The sequence below is a fragment of the Humulus lupulus genome, chromosome 2 (assembly GCF_963169125.1).
Source record: "Humulus lupulus chromosome 2, drHumLupu1.1, whole genome shotgun sequence".
Classification (NCBI taxonomy): Eukaryota; Viridiplantae; Streptophyta; class Magnoliopsida; order Rosales; family Cannabaceae; genus Humulus; species Humulus lupulus.
Genome location: NC_084794.1, coordinates 31,718,700 through 31,735,271, shown reverse-complemented (window position 1 = coordinate 31,735,271; position 16,572 = coordinate 31,718,700). Strand labels below are relative to the sequence as shown.

The 16,572-nt window shown below is 37.5% G+C and overlaps 1 protein-coding gene across 2 annotated transcripts; it reads right to left on the bottom strand.

The window, feature by feature from the left end:
* Positions 1-10,881: 10,881 nt before the first annotated feature.
* Positions 10,882-16,432, bottom strand: LOC133817624 (formin-like protein 3). 2 transcript variants are annotated; one of them, XM_062250194.1, is made up of 8 exons: positions 15,822-16,431; positions 15,675-15,717; positions 13,869-14,649; positions 13,347-13,776; positions 13,034-13,233; positions 12,679-12,914; positions 11,501-12,386; positions 10,882-11,185 (listed from the first exon to the last, which is right to left on the bottom strand). In XM_062250194.1, exons 2-7 carry the CDS (start codon positions 15,675-15,677, stop codon positions 11,517-11,519), a joined length of 2,520 nt encoding a protein of 839 aa, XP_062106178.1. In that variant the 5' UTR covers positions 15,678-15,717; positions 15,822-16,431; the 3' UTR covers positions 10,882-11,185; positions 11,501-11,516. The 2 variants fall into 2 exon arrangements, with proteins under 2 accessions (XP_062106178.1, XP_062106177.1); XM_062250193.1 differs by having other exon boundaries at positions 15,675-16,432.
* Between the last annotated feature and the right edge of the window lie 140 nt (positions 16,433-16,572).

Sequence of the window (16,572 nt, the reverse complement as noted above, 5' to 3'; positions counted from 1 at the left end):
TGATCGAGGCGTTGTAGCACTCCCTGGCTTCCCTTTGGTTCCCTAAAACGCGTCCTACCCCCGCGTCTATTGGGAACTTCATGGCTAGGTGCCACATAGAGATGACGGCCCGTAGATCAACCAGTATGGGCCTTCCGATAACGGCATTGTACGCCGAAGGACAATCGACCACTACAAAAGTGGCGAGTAATGTCCTTGTTGCAGGCGCTGTACCCGTCGTTACCGGAAGTTTGATCATTCTGGCTGGGGCGAGTCCTTCTCCAGAGAAGCCATATATCATCTGATTGCAGGGCTCCAAGTCCTTTACGGACAATTTTATGCGTTCCAATGTTGACTTATACAGGATGTTCACTGAACTTCCTGTATCGACTAGTACCCTCTTTACCATCATATTGGCCATCTGGATGTCCACGACCAGCGAATCGGAATGTGGGAACCGGACGTGTTGGGCATCGCCATCAGAGAAGGTTATCTCACCTTCTTCTGACCGAGCCTCTTTTGGTGCACGGTCCTCCACAGTCATCATCTCGATGTCCTGGTCATGGCGCAGAGTCCGAGCATATCGTTCTTTGGCCTTTTCGCTATTTCCCGCGAGGTGCGGGCCTCGACAGATGGTTAAAAGTATTCCAGCCACGGGGGCAGGCTGTAATGGTGGCGAGCGTTGGCGTGTGGACGCCTGCTCGTTGCCACCTGGAGCTTCTCGTTGGGAATTTCCCGAGGCCCGTACGTATCTTCTCAAGTGTCCTTGTCTAATAAGGAACTCGATTTCGTCTTTTAACTGGTTGCACTCATTAGTGTCATGTCCGTAGTCATTATGGTAACGACAGAACTTGGTAGTGTCTCTTTTCGAAATGTCCTTTCGAATGGGTCCAGGTTTCTTGTAAGGCACACTAGAGCTTGTGGCTTGGTAAACCTCTCCTCGAGACTTAACAAGGGCAGTGTAGTTAGTGAACCTAGGTTCATAACGATTACCCTTGGCTCGTTTGTTGTCGAAGGTGGAAGGCTCGTTATACGGCCGTTTTCCACCATTCTTGCCACTACCGTTGCCGTTTCCATTGCCTTTGTCGTTGCCATTAGGTTTGGAACCATTGGCGGCTTTGGCGGGCTCGGCGACCTTCTTACCCTTGTTCGAGGGCTTTCCATCATCAGCAATGGCCTCTTCGAGCTTGATATAGCGATCAGCTCGGTCCAAGAACTCCTGGGTTGTTCTAACTCCTTCCTTTCGGAGACTATTCCAGAGGGGAGAGCAATGTTTAACCCCTGTGGTAATGGCCATCATCTTGCCTTCGTCTCCTACAGTTTTTGCTCCAGCTGCCGCTCGCATAAAGCGCTGGACGTAATCCTTCACTGACTCTCCGTCCTGCTGGCGAATTTTGACTAGCTGGTTTGCTTCGGTTGGGTGCACACGACCCGCGTAGAACTGTCCGTAGAACTCCCTTACGAACATTTCCCAGGAAACTATGCTTGCAGGCGGGAACTTAAAGAACCACTCCTGCGCTGCTTCAGAAAGTGTTGCAGGGAAGATCCTGCACCGAGCGTCTTCGGACACTTTCTGAATGTCCATCTGAATCTCAAACTTATTCACATGCGAGACTGGGTCCCCATATCCATCAAATTTTGGGAGCGTAGGCATCTTGAATTTGCTGGGAGTTTCGGCGTTAGCTATCCTTTGGACGAAAGGAGTGCCTTTCCTCCTATCGTGGTCGATGTAAGAAGTCCTTCCTCCGACCAGCTGCTGAACAGCCTGGTTGAGTGCGTCTATCTGGGCCTGCACTGCGGTAGGAATCGCGGTAGCCTCTGTTGCTGGGGGGACGTTCTTGCCGTACTTCTCGCGACGATCATTGAGTACATCTCTCAGGTCCTCTTCTCTTCTTCGTTGCTCGCTACCATCGAGCTGGTTGAAGACATTATTTTGTCTGGGCTGCCCCCCAGCATCCTGTCTATTTGGTTGGTCATCTTGAGGTACTTGGCTCCTGCTTTTACCTCTTTCTCCATTCCTCCCACAGGCATTTCCCTTGCCTGAGTCAGCCTCATTGTATCCGTGGCCATCTCTGAACCTTGAATGGCTATGGTGAGATCGACTGTTCCCTCGATGCCCGTTCCTGGCTGAACCATCCCGAGCGTTAGAGGGTGGTCTGCGCTGGTCGTGGTGTCCACGTGCACCATCGTGCCGTGGGGGGCCTCGGACCGCAGAGCCTAACTCTGAGTCTCTCCTGTTGCCAGGAGGGTGCTGACCTCTGTTCGGTAAGTTTGGCCCATCATCCCTATGGCGTCTAGGGCTGCGAGGCTGATGCTTGGCCCTATTCTGCCTCTGTTGCGGGGGATTACCCCGAGCAGCTTGGGATGGTGGCTGCGCCTCAGGATCCTGTGGGACATCGTCATGGGGCATCTGAGGCTGCTCGGGCCTTTGCGGACTCGAAGGCTGAATCGGTGGGCTCGGATTAGGACCCCTCTGGGGTGGCCCATTCACCGATTGGTCAGGCTGTGAGGCAGGTGCAGCCTGATTTCTAGCCAACAGCAAGGCTGCCTCAAGGGCTGCCATGGCTTCACTCTGGCGGAGGTCAACCTCCGCCTGCCTTTCGCTCAATTCCGCGCGCTGCCGTTCAATCTCCTGCTGCTGCCGCGCCATAACTTCAGCGGCAGTCTCCTGACTGGCCCTCAGATTAGCCAGCTCTTCCTGCAACGCGCCCAGAGTACTCTTCAGCGTCGCATCGTCCATTTCCTCCTCTTCAAAGTCCAGTTGCAGCTCATCTTCCGCCATGCTTACAGAAGGAGGAGGAGGTGGCGGGTCTGACGGTGCAGCGGCGGTCGCCTGCCCAGTCTTCCTTCCTGCTTTCGCCATTAGTTTTCTTATCAGCAGTAAATCAATCTCTCAATGAAAGCACCAAAATGTTGACCCAAGATTTGGCCAACTGACACGGAGTCAAAATGTGATTGATGTGGATGAATGCATAGAGAAGAACGTATGGCAAAAACAGTAAATCACACAAGAACTTTTATAGTGGTTCGGCCCCAGGATCTGGTAATGACCTACGTCCACTTAGACTAATATTGATATAAGAATCGGAAGAGTGATCAAAGAACTAGGGTTCAATGAGTTTCACCAACCTCTGAAGAACAATACAAGTTTACTAGGAGAATTACTATAGTTTCGAATGATTCAAAAGCCAAAATTCCCTCCCTTGAGCTATCTCTTGCTATTTATAGGCTCAAGGGGGGTTACAAAAGATTGTTACAGATATTCTCCCCTGAATAATCAGGTACTCAGGAGATTGAGTGAGATAAATTCAGGATTACAAAGATCTTCCCATAAATATTGCTTTGTCCACGGAACCATCGACCAGACTGGTCGTGGGTAAGACGGGCTTACCCTGCTTCTACTGTGCCTTCTGGTCGATACTCTAGCAGACGCTTCCAGGTGTCAGCCACGTGTCAGGGATTACTTGCCACGTCATCAATGCTAATTTATTGGATAACACTTTTTTTTTTATTTTAAAAATGGGTCTTTAAACACATTTAATATATATAATCATGCATACTCAATCATATAATCACATAAATCAATTAATCAATACATAATTACCCCACGTGTCATCTCGACATGCTAATCAAAACACTTAATTCTATTCGAAGTTTCGGGATGCTACACATATTCCTTAAAAAGAAAAAATTATAATTATACTTCAAAATAAAAAATATGCATACTTTTTACAAACAAAAAAAAAGCATAATTTCGTTTAAAAAAAACACAAACACACACATTAACTTTCTTTACACAATAAAAGATTATTTGTGGCAAAAATACAAATTTATTTATTCATAATAGTTATAGTTAAGTACCAAATTATTTTTTTAGGGCAATAATACAAAATATTTGCTAATAGTTACACTTAAGTACAAAATCAAATATGTTTATTGCAATAATACTAAATCTTTACTAATTTTTTCACATAAATACCAATTTAATTATTTTCTATAGTAAAAATAACTTAAATAAGTATTATTAAAAAATATTTGATATTATTACTACAATAAAAAAATAAAAAATTGATACTTAAGTGCAACTATTAATCCTATAAAAAAATTTAGTTCATTTTTTTAATAAGAGATGTATTTCATCGCAAAGGCTAAGAGTCAACCATAACAAAGTAAGCAATCACACTGGGAAACAGACCAAACATACATGATCATTGTCCATAGAGAGAGCTAAAGAGACCAAAGCATGAGCCACCCCATTAGCCTTTCTAGGACGGAAACTAGAAATAGTATCAAGGAAGTATCAAGGAACGCATTACAACTAACGTTGATATCATTAACCACAACCCCAGCTAAAGATGCATCTCTACTTCGACTATTGAGGAAATTAATGGTGACTTGGCAATCAGACTCTAGTATCACCTTCTTATATCTCAGTCTGAGTGCCAGCATTGCTACAAAAAGTAAGGATTTTAACTCATCAACCTTGGGTTCAAATGTGGCTCTCATGGGGCAGGCAAAGGAATCAATAACAATACCTCTACTATCACGGAGCACCACGCCAAGACCAATGGAATCATTATGACTATCAATAGCAGCATCTGTGTTTACCTTGACAAAGTCAGATGGAGGGGGAGACCAAGCCTAGCATTGTCATTGAATAGGCATACTTCGTGGAGCTTGTTGATTATCCATACGAAACTTTTCCAAACAATCCACTGCCCAATCCAATACCAGATTAGTTGGTGGACTTATAGCATCATGGAAAAGATTATTTCATCGGTACCAAATGCACCAAATAATGACTAAGAACAGCTCAAGCTCCAATTGGGTAAGAGTCTCCACATATTCAAGTAAAAGTTCAATCCATTTTGTGTCTGCAGACCATTTGTTTTGAACCGGAACCAATCTTGCCTCGCAGAGTGCTTGAAGAGAAGAACATCCCCATAGAACATGATAGTTAGATTCATCTGCTAGATCACACAAGGGACAGACTCTAGTCATTGGCATGCCATGAGAAGCAAGGTTCATTCTACATGGTAACCAATCACAAGAAGTCTTCCAAGCAAAATGCTTAATTTTAGCTGGCAAGTTAAGCTTCCATAACAACTGCCACCACTTTTATCGACCTAAGGATGATGATGATTGTCCCAGCCCCACTCTTCCAGTAGCAAGCCAATAACCACTTTTGACTCAATACCAACCTGAAGCACTGTGGTGCCAAACTAGTCTGTTAGGAGGAGCAAAATTAATTTAGTTCTTAAGTGTAACTATCAACAAAAATTTAATATTATTACCGTCAAAAAAATTGATTTAATATTTAATTATAATATTTTAAATAAAGTATTTTGTCACAAATATCCTACTATAAATTAAGGAAAGTACATAGGCTTATTTGGTTTTAGTTTTATAAACAATGGCATGTATCTAATCTAATAGACAATATGAGATTATTTGCCTTGAAGTTTTCAAAATCAAAGGAGACTTTACAATAATATACTAATATAGCAACATAATTACTTAAAAACAAAATATAACCAAATTTATTAAATGATATTAAATCAAACCGAGTTTACATAATAAAATTAAATATCACAACCCACAAATCACCCGCCTTACAAATATAACACTCACCCTTTCTAGCATACTTCCAAAAAATACGAACTTGAAGCCAACAACGAAGAAGCTGGAAATCAGATCATTCCTTCAAAAATAATTGGTAGATCCAGCAATTGTAATTCTTGAAGGAAATTCAAATTTAGGGAAAAATGACTAACATGCAAAAAAAAAAAAAAAAAAAAACCCTTTACCTTCAATATGTCTAAAATGAAGCTCGTCAATAAGAAAATGCTTACCAATCAATTCTCTCAATGTCATTTGGTTAAACATTGTTGTGTTAGTTCCACTTGAGTTAACTTCAAATCAGGAGTCTTGTTGGTGAATTATTAGTTATCGTCGCTTGTTTCTTATTCCCCTCTATAACGTATGTGTTAAACTGTCACTTCTTTACACTTTTTCTCAATGTGACTCCACAAGGTATTAGTCTCACAATTCTTAGTATCGGGTGCATAATCAGCCTTACAATAATTACACTTTACTCTCTTTATCTCTTCTTTTTGACCTATTTTTTTTTTGTCAAAAACAAAATAAAATGATCCCAAATAGATGATGTTTTTCTCCTTGCCTCTTCCTTTTCTATTGTTTCACAATTTCAGCGGGCCCTTCTTCACTTTCTATATATTTAATCCACTTCTCATCCATATTTTTATCTTCATTTCCCCATATGTAATAATCTGTATAAAAATATATCATTCACATTCTAATCTAAATATATATGGGTGAGACCAAAATTAAGTCCTCAACTACTAGTACTACACTATATTGAAACATTCCAAATTTTCAAACAAACAATTATGCTTAATTTTTTTTATATATATTCTGGTAGAAGGTTCAATATCTCTTAATCAATTTAATTTTTTCCCTTTTTTTGCTGTAAAAATCTGCCTATAGCTAAACATACAAAACTTAAGAACCAAATACCTATTTCAGCATTCAATCAATTCAATAATAACAACCAAATAACAGAGAAAAAATTGAACCAAACGATTATGCTTTTTTTTTTTTTTCAGTAGCTCTAAAACGCTCCTTATAAGATTGCGACCAATATCATATGCACCTAACCATTTCATGCATTTTGTCTTGTATGTTATACCTGAAAAATCAAGGATATATTTGTAAAGATAGATATTGTCCCTCCGTATAAATTGGAAAGGAATAATCCAATACAAAGGGCTGTATTTTTGTAACGCTAACCACCTACAAGAAATATTCCATTTTCATGTTCTCTTGCTTTTATAATCCTAACTTGACATTTGCTCAAGAGAATCACCTTAGCTTCCTAACTATCCATTATCCTTATCTAGTATTTTCTTTTTCTTAGGCGAGTTTTAATCAATTAACTAGAAAAATCTGGAATATCATTATTATTCTAATTAATCAAAAGTAAACTCACAATCTTCTACATCAATACTTACTTATTCTTATGTTTAGTATAATTGGGAAATTTAAGTTTTTTTTTTAAAAAAATCGCACATATTTTGCACATAAAATAGTTGTTTATTCACACTTTCCCCAAAATACCATTCCCATAATTTTTCCTATTCCTCCTTTTTTTTTTCTCTCTCTATTCTCTCCTCTCATGGTCCTTCCACCACGGCGGGCACAAAACCACAATAACAATCTTTTTTTTTACAATTCAAAACTTAAACTCAAGAAAATATTCAGTTTATACACTAATATATTCATTTCAAACAGATTTGGGTATCATTTTTTTTATTTTTTTCACGATTTTTTTAGATCTAAAACTTTAAAATTTACAGAAATTCAATGGTGATCGATGCCAGCTCGATGGACCTCAAAAATCAAGTTTCTTATGAAAAAAAACATTTTTTTTTTCTCAATGGTGCTCGATGCCTACTTGATACATGCTCGATGTAATTCTTACAAAATGCATAATTTTTCACTCAGGTGCTTGTTTGGGGTGATTTTTTTTTAATCTGGGTATTTTTTTGAGATCTAAACGTTTGAGATATGTATATACACATTTGGGAAGTTTAAAGCTTGAAAAAATTAAAAATAATACCCCAATTTTGGTCATGTTGTAAAGTTTAACGCTTCCCAAAATGTGAATATAAACATTTCAAACATATACATCTCGAAAAAAATACCCAAAATAAAAATAAATTCACGTCAAACAAACACTCGAGTAAAAAATTACGCATATTCCAAGAATTACATCGAGCGATTTCGAGCAACTATCGAGTGCCATTGAGCTTCATCAATTTTTCCATCAAAAATCATATTTTCATGCCCAACTTGATGCTCCTCAATGCCAACTCGACAGGATCTTAAAAATCAAAAAATTTCATGAAAAAAATTGACTTTGTTCAATGGTTGCTCTATACTACCTGATGGTTTCTCAATGGGGCCTTAAAAATCAAGTTTTTTTATGGAAAAAAAAAACATTTTTTCTCGATGGTGCTCGATGCTTGCTCAATGGTTGCTCGATACCTACTCGAGAGTGCTCAATGCAATTCTTGCAAGATGCATAATTTTTCACTCGGGTGATAGTTTTGTTAGAATTGGTTAAAATACAAAGTCAAAGTGTTCTTACACAAGCTAGGTGTAAAATACCAAATGGTTTCGCATAGTGAAGATGTGAAATTTGAGTTTTTGTTGTAGGCATTTCAAAATTGTGTTTTTTTGGGTCCAAAGTGATACATTAAGGTATCTAAGGATGCCTAAAAAGTTTGGGACCATTTGGAGGAGTTTAATGTCAATTTTGATAATTTTGACCTACCTAGATTGCGTTGCATCGCCTAAAACCCTAAGGTTTTGGCGATGCCCAACATGCGATGCTTCGCCTGGTACTAGGCAACGCATTGCCTATAGACAGGCGACGACAGACACATGTTTTAAGCTCAAAATGACGTGTTTAAAAGATCTAATCCTATTATTGGTTGGACTTAATGATGATGCCTACACTATAAAGGGTTTTTTTTAGAGTTTTGATTGACTTGGTCACTCTCTTAAATCTCTCTCTCTCTCTCTCTCTCTCTCTCTCTCTCTCTCTCTCTCTCTTGTCTAGCTCTCAAGATCATAAGTTTTCTCCAAGAAATTCATAAAGAAAGTGCTTGTCTTTATGAATTTCAAGGCTTGTTCAATCCCAACTCCCTTTCATACTAGAGAAAGCCTCAAACATCCATGAAGGGCTAGAAAATAGAGAATTTGGACAGCGATACTCCTCGTGTATAAGCTTTATTTTTTATTCTTATTAAAGAAGAAGAAGTTTCAAGTGGTGTTCTAATTAGGGTTTAAAACTTGCAAGAAAATCCAAGAGTTTGTTTTATAATTAGGGTTTGCATTTCTTAATCTCATTCTTTTATTGGACTCTATCAAGGATAATTGTGTGTAGATTCTTATTATTGTGGTGGTGTAATCTCTCTCTCTCTCTCTCCCAACACATTTGGGGTGATTTTTTTTTTTGAATAAATAACATTTCCCCCTCAAATTATGACAATTATATGATCGTGCCCCTAAAATGATTCGCCATGTTAAAAATTTCCCCTGAACTATACACGTTACTGAAATATGAAACGTCTCTTAGATTTCGTCCTAGGTGGCTAACTGATTGATGATGTGGCATTTTTCTGTTGATGTGGCAGTACCATGTGTAGAATAATTAGCAATTTTACCCCCCGATCGTGCCCTTGATAGTGGTCAAAGTTTGGGGGGCAAAATTGCTAATTATTCCACACATGACACTACCACATCAACAGACAAAATGTCACATCATGGGTCTGTTAACCACCTAAGACGAAATCTAACAGAAGTCTCATATTTCAGTAACGTGTATAGTTCGGAGGAATTTTTAACATCGCGAATCATTCGCCGGGGGGAGGGGCACAATCATATAGTGGTCATAGTTCGGGGGGCAAAAATTTTATTTACTCTTTTTTTTATTATTTGGGTATGTCTACCAAAACAAGTCTTAAACATGAGGTATTGTTTGCATTTTTTTTATTTTTTTTTTCTAGTTTTATACTTCTCAAATGTGTATATACATATTTCAAACATGTAGATCTTGAAGAGATACCCAAATTAAAAAAAAATCATCACAAACGGACACCCGAGTGAAAAATTACACTTCTTGTAAGAACCGCATCGAGCAAAGTTATTTTTTCATGACAATCTTGATTTTATAGGCCCCATCGAGCTGGCATCGAGCACCACAAGCAACCATCAAGCAAAGTAGATTTTATGCAGATTTCGGAGTTTCACATCTGGAAAAAAAATCGCAACAAAAACCCAAAAAATCATGTCCAGTTTTGTTCGAAATATATTCCCTTTGTTTAAGTTTTGAATAATTAAAAACATTAAAAAAAGCTGGAAAAAAGTCTAATAATGTCAAAAACGCTAACTTGAAATGGTGGTGCTTCATGAATGTGGTTGGTTTTGGGTTTAGCTGATGAGGTAGGGTGTGGTTGGTGCTATAGAGGAGAGGGTTTTGGGAGTGAGATTGAGAGAGAGAAGAGAAAGGTCGTGAAAGAGAATGTTAGAGAGATGGGAAAAAAATACTTAGGGCAATTTTGGAAATAAATGAAATAATAGTATAAATATATGATGAGTAGATAAAATAGCATATTTTAGATTTAAGAGTCACGTTATGCATAAAAACTCAAATTTCCCTATTAATTTCTTAAAATTGAATGCCAAATCTTATGGAAGTGCTTTACTAAGGTTATGTTTGAAAAGTACAATTAAATTGAATAATTTTTATCATATGATTTGAATATGAATACACCTCTAGTATGAGATTATTTAGTCTCATTGACATTTGGGATACTTTTGTTATATATGATCTTCATATTTTCATTGGTAAATCAAAATTATATAACTTTATATCCAACTTATTTTCTCATGATTTATGGTTTGAAAATGATCAAATCATTCTTTTTATTTATTATATACTATTACATTTTAGTCTAATACAATATTATCATATCCAACTCATCAAAACTATAAATGTATTAAGAGAAGAATGATTTAAGAAAAAAAAGTTTTGTGGTTTAAAAATTGTATATTTATAAATAACTAATTAACAGGGTAACAAGAGATAAAAAAAAATAGATACCAATAGAATTACCATTATTTATTATTAAATATATTTTATGTCATTTACTATTTTTTGCCATTTGACAAGATATTGTAATTTAAAAAAAAAAAAAAAACCAACCGAATTTTGTTATAATCCGTATTGTATTTCTCGTGATTTTGAATCAATGACATATACACATTGCCGATCAGGATTAGGAAAGAAGAAAAAATAGACGAGAGAGAGAGAGATGGAAAAGCCCGTCACTTCATAGAAAAAAGTTATATACTCCAAAAATAAACTATGAACTAAATTGCACTTTGTTCTTACAAGAGTGTAAAATGAAAGGGAAAAAAATGGCAAAAAACAAAGGGTTGAAATTGGGAGAGGGAACTTATGGCTTTTCAACACATTAAAAATCCTTTGTTACCTTCATATGGGACTAGGTTATACTATGCAAAAAATGTCAAAAAATGAAATTGAAGCTTCATATTTTGTTGCCTGCTTAACCAAGTCTTCTTCTTTGTCTCCATGCAGCCAGATTTCAAGCCCCTCCTGAAATATATGCAGCAAGAAAAAAACAACATTACTTATTATCTGCAGTTGCACTAAAATCCATATTGGGTAGAAATTTTAAGGCCAGTTTCAGTTGTCATTGCAGATTTTGTTTGTCTTAAGCTGACTTTTCTGTTACACTAGATATCATTAATATCTCAATTTATAGTAATTATAGCATTATTTCATTATGTTGCTTCTTAACAGGATCAAGAATCTGCTTCACAGTATTTAAAAGTTTAGTTCTTAATATTCTGATATATGGTGGAAAAAGGAAGAGAGATCCTAAGCTTCTGTCTCAGAGAGCTAACACACCTTCATGAAGTGAAAATTAAGAAGATTTCCTGTCTTCATCAGAACTAGAATCCTCCATTCGCCGTTCAGCGATGGCTGGAAATAGTCGCTGACGAACATCTGAGAGCGAATGAGTAGTTTCTGGAGATGTAGGCTTAGCTGGTGCGTCTTTTCTTGAGTTGGAATTCTTTGTAGGCTTTGCTGATGAAGTTTTAACCTCTCTACATACTTTATCTAACATGATCAAGAAATCACGTACAATCACAAACAAATGCAGGCCTTCATCTTTACCTCCATTCCCATGAAAGTAGTCTGTTGTGCTCTTCACAAGAGCCATTATCCTCTTCTCTTCCTCTAGCAGCTTTGTTGAATCAGCTTCTGCTTGCTCAATGAAACTAGCGAGAGTTCGATAGAATTCACTGTCATCATCCGTACTATTCAACTCAGAATTTATAAAAGTTCTTGTCTTTTGCAATGATTGCCCCATTTTTGTTATAGAAGATGTTAGGCAATCCACATCTACCACTGCTGCCTTTCTAACATCTTCAAGCTCATTGCTTAAACCCGAGACCACCTCTAGACCAAGGCTACGATAGTGCTCTGCGGATGCTCCCTCAGTGACATCCTCTGCAAAATCCTCTGTTCTCACACTAGACATGCTCCTGCTTCCACTGGCTGTTCGAGCAGCTCTGACACCCTCTGAACGGATGATCTCCTTCACAACAAAGTGCAATAGTGTTGTCTTTCCATCAGTTCCTTTAACATCAGCCAATTTCAAGAGCGTGTCAAGCCTAAAAGCTTGTGCTCCACCACGGTAGGTACCATCATTCATTCGATTGCCAGTTTTAAGAACTGCTTCTAGAAGCTTTAAGAATAGCCTGCTGCTCCTGAGTTTATTGCAAGCAACCTGCCAATTCAAGAGTAGACAAAAATAAAAATAAAAAATTCAATAAAAACACTAGTTGCTTCAAAAAAATGGTGCTATCACTAGTTAAAATGACATGGTATCTGAAATACTACAGCTACACCAACAAATGGTAATTTCCAAAAGCATATACATGTCATGATGAAGGAGCCATCATATTCCAACCCTACTTAGTGAAATGTATAAGAGTCTAGTGGTTATATCAGAACCCCCAAGCAATTAACATACAATTACATGCTTCAAAGTTTGTAATAAACGACTATTCTAATGTCACCTCTAAAGTTTCCAAGGATTCTTTGACACTAGAGACCTCCTCTTGAAAGGAGCACAGGAAGAGCAATGACTCTAATCTTTTAAAAGCAAATGGAATGTCAACCAAGATTTTGAGGAACCGCTCAGCAGGGCCGAGTAATAAAACGTCACCACTATACAACCTAAGCTTCAGCTCCTCTTCAGATGTTGGTTGGACCTTCAAGAGAGTTTGGAGAAGATCAACCGGAAGCTCATTACCTAATTCATAAATTAATGCAAATTGATTTCAATGATTGGCCATGTAAACGATGAGTTTTTCTTTTCCTTATTTACAAACAGAAATTAGAAACATAGAAATAGAGAGAACAAGGTCTCACCTTCTTGAAGAGCATCAATAACTTCTTCTGTTGTCACATTCAGTGCTCGTAAAAGAATCGCTAGATTTTGTGCTTTCTTAGTTTCAATTATCTGAATATACTGAACAGGAGCTTCTCCATTTGATGACTCTTTTTTGCGTTCATTTCTGTTTTTGTCATTGTTATAGCCAAATAGAGTCTCTATCATCTCCTCATTAAACCTGAAAAGTTTTAGATAAAAGTGAGTAGTTACTGGTCTGCCATTTTGGGTTCTTTGGTCACAGCAAAAAAGGAAAAGAAAAAGATACTTAATGTAATGGACTTGAATGCTTACTGGAATGATCCTGAACTGATCTCATTCCAAACCATTGATTGATCAGGATTTGTGAGAACAGTCTTATCCCAAAAGAAAGGCTTTAACTTGGCCTTTTGTGCTCTAGATTCAGCATCGCTATCATCACTGTGTGTTTTGCGATGAGGGGGACCTTTGCCAGGGATGTCTTTAGGTGGAACAGGTGGAGGGCGAGACCTGGGAGGTGGAGGAGGGCGGGAACTAGGGGGTGGCGGCGGCCCAGGAGGTGGAGGAGCCGGTTTCCCTGGAGGGTGTTTTAGTGAAGATAGTGAAGCTTCATTTGATGTTGCTTCAGCAAGTGAGGAATCAAAATTTTCAGATTTCATTGACAAATTGATAACAAACTTCCCGCTACTAGTCCTGAACTCTTTATTACTGGAATTTCCTATACTAATTGATTTCTGTGATGAATCTGCAATGGAAAAATGATCATCATCATGTCCCTCAAAATTTGAAGATAACTTGAGTCTCAAACAAAAGAAAAGATAATAAACAAACTCATACCAGCAGAAAAATCACTTGAGGCCAAGGTGAGAAGAGGTTTCTCATCCTTTTTATGTCCATCTCTGGTACTCTTCTTGAAACAGCAGCACAGAAGCATGGAGAAGACCAAAAGTATTACAGCTGCAGTTCCGAAATAAATGATTCTCTTCAATGAATTCTCATTATTTTTCTCTGAGTGAGAAGGAGGAGCATGTTTATGAGGTGGTGATGGTGGAGGTGAATCACTAAAATCCAGTGGGGGGAAGACCTCTACTGGAGCCTTATGTGGTGAGGGCTTTGGGGGAGAAGTTGATGGCGTTAAATCAATAAGATCTTGCCTAGAAAAAGGATCTGGAGCCTCAACTGGGGGTGGTGAAGGTGAAGGTGCTGGACTATGTTTTGGTGGTGCTGCTGGTGCCACATCCTGCCGTATTGAATGGCCTTGTGATATTACTGTTCTCTTTGGAGAATGGGATCGAACTATTGTTTGAACAGCCGTGCTTGTCAAATATCTTCTAGGAGAATTTGACCAACCTAAGAACAGCTCAACGCACTTCAAGAACCACGCTAGGATGGCCTCTCTCTCAGAAGCATTAAATATAAGATTTTTCTCTCTCAAGCAATCGAAAATTTCTTCTTTTCTATTTGGAGGAAGTGCAATCATTGCTTTGTGAATACTTCTTTTTGTTAAGAATTCTGAGTTTGAAGCACTACTTGTTTCTTGTGGGGTGGTGAAGTCCCAATCTTTAACTGCATATTTCCTATCAATCAGTTTCCTGCAATGGATCCATGCCTGTTCTGCCTGTAGTCAAAATGTAAGTCAAGATACATGAAATCATTTTGCTATTATGTGAAAATGAACAAATATCTATGATTTCAATATGACAGAAAACTTTAGTCCTGCCCCTAAATAAACTGCTTGTAGTTGCTTCTTTAAGACATCCAAAAGGCAATTTTACCCCAAATCCTGCAATTGGTGAAAAGAAGAATCTTTGGAGATATACCAATACCACTACTGCAAGTAGTTATCTTTAAAGGTACACCAATTAAGGATTAATAAATATAACACAGTGTATTAGAGCTGCTAACTAAATCTAGCAACCTGCACACAAACATCATACATATAAGGCATGTCATTTGCATAAACTAAAATTGGATATTGACTAAAGTTCACCCTTTTACACCAACTAAAATCTGGAAGCTGTTTTTCTAATGGGAAAAGCTGGTGTTGCTTTTCAACAGAAACACGCTGCAGAAAAGCAACATGTTTACAATTTATTCATGTCATATTACCTGGTTTAACTCTCAAGTGCTCATCAAGGATATTGATCTCCAAAAGAAGATTAACTCATCTCTTAAAATTTCTCTAATTTTTACTAGCACCAGTGAGAGCAAATAGAAGAAACATATCCAACTCAAATAGAGAGCAAGTGGAGAATCAAGGAAATTTTCTTTCTTTCTTTTTTGAAATGAAGAATCAAGGAGATTTTCTTTCTTTCTTTTTTGAAATGAAGAATCAAGGAGATTTTCTTTCTTTCTTTTTTTAAATGAAGATTCAAGGAGATTGTTACTATGCAAAAAAAAGCAAATTTGGCCTACTCTGACTAATATATTTAGCGAAGCAAAGCAAAACTATATACCATTTTTTAATTGAAGAATCCTCAAAATGGTATAAATATAATCCTTAATGTCCTAGCCTATTCAATCACCAATGTGCAAAAAAAAAAAAAAAAAACTATTCAATCACCAAAGAAAAGAGCGAAACTATAAAGGAAATGTCGAAAAGGATTAAGAAATATTTTCAGATTTGAGTATTATTCCCCATACCATTTTTTCGTGCGTTTCCTGCGTATCAAAACCATCTTCATTTCTGTGAAATTTTTCAAACGTTTTCCTGTTATTTTCTGAGTCCCCTATTACAAATGCGCAAAGCAGAATCACACAAACAATCACATAAAAGGCTCTTCTCAGTACCATGGCTTTCGAAATCACCAATCCGTCCATATATTTCTCTTCTCATTTCATCGAAATGTGGAAGATTACGGAAAATCCTTCAAAATTTCCCAGACCCCAAACAGAAACTTTTCTCAAAGGAGCCACCTTTGAGAGCTTCCAAAAGTATGTATTTCTCAGCTTTGCCAACAACCCACCTCAAATTCATCCACTTTAGCCAAATCCCACCTAAAATTTTCAACTTAACGCAAAACCCACGAATTATTCGAAGCCAATGGCCTCGAAAACTTGAATCCAATATTAGAGCCTAGAAAATAACCATGCCAGGTTAATGTATAAAATATATCTTTCTTTTTTGCTACAACATGTATAAAATATATCAAAGCAATGCGTTCATGACATGAGTCAACGTAAAACTATTATCAAAATAAAACCAAACAGAAAGACATGCAAAGCTCTAATAAAATTCTCAGATAAAGCCTAGTATCATAGTACTGACAATGTTATTATATTAATATAATAATATTTTAAGATTTGAATTCTGAGAAAGAAATTGTTTTCTGTTGGGATATTTTTTCTCGAGAGTTTTGTTGATTCAGGTGCTTCTTGTTTTTCGGAGTTGGAGGGAACTAGAGAGAGAGAAAATATATATGACGCGTATTTAGAGACGTGAGGAGAACAATGTGGGATACCCATTATTGTTTTGGTGTGTGTTGCACTTATGCCCTGTAATTTTTAATCCTTTGTGACATTTTTCTATTTACTACATTAT

Bases quoted from the DNA above. Each gene is read 5' to 3' on its own strand.
- LOC133817624 (XM_062250193.1), bottom strand. From the start codon at position 15,851: ATGGACGGATTGGTGATTTCGAAAGCCATGGTACTGAGAAGAGCCTTT. The intron at 13,777-13,868 runs GTATGAGTTTGT...TTTCCATTGCAG, and splicing joins CTCAAGTGATTTTTCTGCTG to ATTCATCACAGAAATCAATT. The intron at 12,915-13,033 runs GTGAGACCTTGT...TTTATGAATTAG, and splicing joins TATTGATGCTCTTCAAGAAG to GTAATGAGCTTCCGGTTGAT.